The sequence below is a fragment of the Colobus angolensis genome, unplaced genomic scaffold (genome assembly GCF_000951035.1).
Source record: "Colobus angolensis palliatus isolate OR3802 unplaced genomic scaffold, Cang.pa_1.0 Scaffold187, whole genome shotgun sequence".
NCBI classification, from domain to species: Eukaryota; Metazoa; Chordata; class Mammalia; order Primates; family Cercopithecidae; genus Colobus; species Colobus angolensis.
Genome location: NW_012115010.1, coordinates 555271 through 560689, shown reverse-complemented (window position 1 = coordinate 560689; position 5419 = coordinate 555271). Strand labels below are relative to the sequence as shown.

Sequence of the window (5419 nt, the reverse complement as noted above, 5' to 3'; positions counted from 1 at the left end):
CCGTCTCGGCCTCCCAAAGTGCTGGGATTACAGGCTTGAGCCACCGCGCCCGACCTTTTTTTTTTTGAGACTGAGTCTCGCTGTCTACCAGGCTGGAGTGCAATGGCATGATCTCGGCTCACTGCAACCTCCGCTGCCCGGGTTCAAGCTTCTCTGCCTCAGCCTCCTAAGTAGCTGGGATTATAGGCGCCTGCCACTACACCCGGCTAATTTTTGTATTTTTAGTAAAGACGAGGTTTCACCATTTTGGCCAGGCTGGTCTTGAACTCTTGATCTCGTGATCCACCCACCTTGACCTCCCAAAGTGCTGGGATTACAGGCCTGAGCCAGCACGCCTGGCCTTATACTTCTTAATCTTGCATAGTTCATTGCCTAGGGTCTTCAGACAAAGATGAATAAAAGAAAATGATAGTAGGCTGGCCAGGCGCAGTGGCTCATACCAGCAATCTCAGTACTTTGAGAGGCCGAGGTGGGCAGATGGCTTGAGTCCAGGAGTTTGAGACCAGACAGGACGATATGGCAAAACCACATCTTAAAAAAAACAAAAAAACAAAATATAGCCAGGCATAGCGGCTCGTGCCTGTGGTCCCAGCTATTCTGGAGGCTGAGGTGGGAAGATTACTTGAGCCTGGGAGGCAGAGGTTGTAATGAGCCAAGATTGTGTCACTGCACTCCAGTCTGGATGACAGAGTGAGATCCCATCTCAGAAAAATGAATGAATGAATGAATGAATAAAAAATAAATAAATAAATAAATAAAAAGCAAAGAAATGATAGTGGGTACATTTGTCTTTTTCTGACTTTCTCAGAAATTCTTCTCATGGTTCACCATACTCAATGGTGTGTTGGAGATGGCTCGCACTGGCTCACAAGAGCTCATTGTCAACTTTTCAGGAATTGGTGAGACCGATGTTAAACTGTCGATGGCTGGAAATTAGCCATGGGAATTGGACCACAGAAATGGACACCACAGAAATTGGAAAACACCATGAAATGAGAGCATCAGCATCCCCAGCCTGCTCAGCATTTACCAGCACACCACTGTCATGAGTCTTCTTCATTTTCAATATCCCAACTGCCATCAGAGAGAGGCCAACAAAGTCTGATACAGGAGGATAATATAGCAATACACATACCATACGCAAATAAAGAATTACAAATGAGGGTAAGTCTAAAACACAGGTGAACTTGCTCATAACTTGTAGAAATGACATATGAACACTGATAAGAATTGGAAGAGATAAGAGAATCTTGTAAATAATGAAGAACAGATTCAATGTAGTTTGATGCTGCTGCTTTTTGGCAAGTTTACCTTTATTTACCCAAATTAAAGATCCATGGATAAGGGAATAAAAAAAATTAGGGGATATGGTGGTAGAGATGGGCCTGGGATTGGGATAGGTCCCAGGTATGGGGCTAGAAGAGGAATAAAGCAGACATCAAAGTTGGAAATGACTTGTGTTTGAATCCTGGTTCCACCACTTCCTGCTGTGAGATCTTGGGCAAATCACTTAGTCTCTTGGACCCTCAGTCCCTCATCTGTGAAATGGGGTTACAAAGACATATCTCGCCCTCACTGGTCAGCAGACCAAGGCTCCCACTCCCCTGGGCCCTCTCTGGCTTCTTTCTCCTTAGCTCATCAGGTCCAGGTGGGGTTCTGGGCTCCCAGAGAGGTGTTCTATCCTCTACCAGTTCCCATAGCTCCAGCCTTGGTCCCCTAGTGTCCCTGCATTTAACGATCTCTCCTTCAGGCACACTACCCAGAGGCTGGTTCCCAGGCATTCTAGCACCTGTGGCTGGACTTCAATATCTGGGGAGGTGGAGGCCAGGAGGGCACAGTTGAGGGTACATGCAGGGTGAGGCCAGCATGACCAGGGCTGAGGTGATGCTGTGGGCTAGGTCTGGAAAGCAGCAATTGTTGGCCCAGCCTCGGGAGGCCTCAGGAATATCTCTGACACCAGGCGAGGAGTCTTCTTTATCCCCTGATATGTCTATCTTGTACCCAGCCTATGGAAATCTCCTTCCAGCACATCTGGGCAGAAAGGAAAGGTGCCGAGTCCAGCCGTGGACAGATCTGGGTCCAGTCCTGCTCTGACATCTACTAGTGGTGTGACCGTGGGCAGCAAGAGTGAAAGAATGGCCAAGACTCATGCAGTTCCCTCTGTGCCCCAAGCTTTGCTCAGCGCTTGACCTGCATGATCTCCCTAAGGACTCAGTGCCCATAAGGTCTGCACCAGGATTATGCCCCACCACCCCTCCCGCTTCCCTCTGCAGCTCCTGTCCCCAGCCTGGGAAAGGAGAGATATTTGTTACCTGGAAAGACGAACAGAGATATCAGTAAAGACTCATCGGGGCCCCGTTTTTCGACCCCACACCAGTACTTCCCAGCATCTTGTAGGGTGAGGTTCCACAGTGTCACAATTAGCGAGAGCTCCTGGCGGCTGTCATGGATGGACACCCTGCCCTCCGTCGTCTCCTGGCCTTCTTTTCCCGCATAGATGGTGCCAGAGCAGCGAGAGAAGAGGATCCCACCCTTCCTGCACCAGTACTTCCGGTGGTCCCTCAGCTCTTCCCTATAGGTGCACCGCAGGGACACAGTGTCCCCTTCGAACCCACTGATTTCCTTCGGGCCCTCCAGGGCTTCATAACCTAAAATCAGAGCAGGAGTGGAGGTTGGAATAACCAGGCTCCATGTACCGAGGTCAAGGCCAGAGCTTCCATTTTAGGAGGAGGAAGGAAGGCTTTTCTCAGTCATCCCTTCTGGGGACAGCCTTGGAAGAGCCATTACTTCCTTCCTACTCTGGGCGAACTTGGGGCAGGGCTGTTGCTGTTTCCCTAACCCTGGCCCATTGAGGAACTGGGGTTGAGGGAGTGTTCTAGGTTCAGATGGAATCTGACAGTCAGATAGCCAGCAGGGTTTCTGGGTGCTTTGTTTTGTTTTGTTTGTTTTTGAGATGGAGTCTCGCTCTGTTGCCCAGGCTGGAGTGCAGTGGCATGATGTCTGCTCACTGAAACCTCTACCTCCCGAGTTCAAGCGATTCTCCTGCCTCAGCCTCCCGAGTAGCTGGGACTATAGCCATGTGCTTCCATGCCCGGGTAATTTTTTGTATTTTTAGTAGAGACAGGGTTTCACTGTGTTGGCCAGGATGGTCTTGATCTCCTGACCTCGTGATTTGCCTGCCTCAGCCTCCCAAAGAGCTGGGATTACAGGCATGAGCCACCGCGCTTGGCCTTGTTTTGTTTTTAGACAGGATCTCACTCTGTTGCTCAGGCTGGAGGGCACTGGTGCTCATGGCTCACTGTAGCCTTGACCTCTGGGGCTAAAGCGATCCTCCCACCTTAGCCTCCCACTAGCTAGGACTACAGTTGTGCACCACCATGCCTGGCTAATTTGTTTGTTTGTTTGTTTGTTTGTAGAGATGGGGTCTCACCATTGCCAAATGAACAACTGACATCAGTTGTAGGATGCATCCTGATTTAAGTGTTAGAAGGTAAAGAAAAAGAAAGCAAAAAAATTGACGAAATGTGATAATTCTTCATCTCTCAGGGTTGTGGGGAGAGGCACAGCCGAGATTCAACAAATATATGCTGAGTTTAACAGGGCAACAGACGGGGTGTCTTGTCTGCCTCCAGGATTGGCACAGGGTAGAAAAATTAAGATTAGAGAGGCAAAGCAACTCTCACAGCCACATTGCCATGAAGGGAAACCCACAGGTCTGGGAGAAAACCTGGCTCTAGATTCCAGAAACAGCAAGTGGGGCCCGGCGCCGCCCCCACCTCCCCCCACCCCCGCTCTGCCCTGCTCCCCTAGGGTTGAGGAGGCTGAGGATAGGTGGGGTGGGCTATCAGGCAGTCAGGAGGTCCCTCCCCTGCAGACCCCAAGGGTGAGCCCCACATCCCTCCCAAGACCCCCTCCCCATCTCACCTGGGAGCACCAGGCAACCCCATAGCAGGAGCAGAAGCCGCATTCTGGGCGCTGGACACCGCTGGAGCAGACGCTGGGAACTGTGAGCTCCTCTTCAGCCACGCCGGTCTTTAACTTCCTCTAGTCTGGTGAAACCAGGCCAAGGAAGCGAGGGGAGGGGCGTGTGGGTCACCCCTCCGCAGGCCCAGCCTGAGAGGCGCCTCTGCCTTCCCTTTTCTGAGCGCCCACGCATGCCTACCCCTCGGCTCACCTCCCAGGACTGAAAACCCACACCGGCGCTTCTACCAAACTCTTGCCCCTTCAAGGGGGCCTTAACCTGTGGTCCGTGCGCCCTAAGGGGTCTGTAAGTCGAATTCACATGGGAAAAAGTTACATATTGACTTTCATCAACTTCTAATATTTAGCTTTTCCTCGTATTAACGGTGTACTGTTAACAGTACCTGCGACTTTGTTACCAATTACAATCACAGACACTGGCACATCAGGTTGTGGATATCTTGAAACGTCGTGTGTACTCCTCACTGCTTAGAAAATAATGAGTTCCGAGACCTGCCTCTAGAGCTGGTTATTAACCATAATGAAACGGCTATTATTATATTACACATTTATAAAGAGTTTTGAGAATCATCTCACCAGTATTAGTTTTCTTTTCTGCATATATATTTTATTTATATATTTACGCGCCATTATACTGAGAGAGGGGTCCATAAACTTCAGCAGACTGCCATGTGGTCAGTGGGACAGAAAGAAGCTTGTCCCTGGGGCAAGGCCCCGGGCCCCTCCTCCGCCATCGCCTTTTGGAGGGCGCAGTACTGCCCTTGGCCACGGGGCGGCGGTGCAGACGGGGCTGAGCAAAGTCGTAGGGTTGAGCTGAGCCGAATTCCCTGGAGCCTTGGGCCGGCAGGGCTGCAAGATAGGTCTCCCCCACGCCTGCGGAGTTGTTTTGGCGTTTGAAAAAGTGAATTAGTGGTTTCTCCATCGCGGACTTGAATCCTCCTTGAAAGGACCAAAACAAACATGCAAACTAATTGGGAGCCCAGACACACTGGCTTCAAAAATGACTTTTTTTTTTTGGTCTGTTTGCAAAGTTCATACAGATTGTAAGCAAAATTTTACACGATACAGAACATAAAAAGGAAAGAAAGAAAAAAGGGAGTGTTTCTTGTAATTCCCCTTCTGCTTTAGAAAAGCACCATTAATATTTTGGCATATATCATTCCAAATGTTCACTTGGAATTTTACTCACTTGTCAGGTTAATATTTGAAGTATTAACTCAGTGGTTCTGGGAGGGGAGATTGTGTGTGTGTGTGTGAGTCTAGTAATGTGGGGAGAAGTGTTTTAATTTCACAATGACTGCGAAGCACTGCTGCCATTTCTGGACAGGGACAGCTGTTCACGTTGGTGAAAACTCTGTTACCATGATCTCAGCCCCTTCCTCCCTTTTACATGTGCAGGCTACAAAAGGTGATCTGGTTTTGCAGTTAAAAAAAAACA

General features: G+C 49.5%; 1 protein-coding gene across 4 annotated transcripts in view; it reads right to left on the bottom strand.

Annotated features, from left to right (window-relative positions):
* CD300LG (CD300 molecule-like family member g) overlaps positions 1 to 4407 on the bottom strand; it is a 15947-nt gene extending 11540 nt beyond the window's left edge. For all 4 annotated transcript variants that reach the window (XM_011940058.1, XM_011940059.1, XM_011940060.1 and 1 more), the window contains exons 1-2: positions 3925 to 4407; positions 2313 to 2648 (exon numbers count right to left, since the gene is read on the bottom strand). In XM_011940058.1, the coding sequence (XP_011795448.1) occupies positions 2313 to 2648; positions 3925 to 3967 (379 nt within the window). In that variant the 5' untranslated portion in view covers positions 3968 to 4407. The remainder of the gene's footprint in view (positions 1 to 2312; positions 2649 to 3924) is intronic.
* Between the last annotated feature and the right edge of the window lie 1012 nt (positions 4408 to 5419).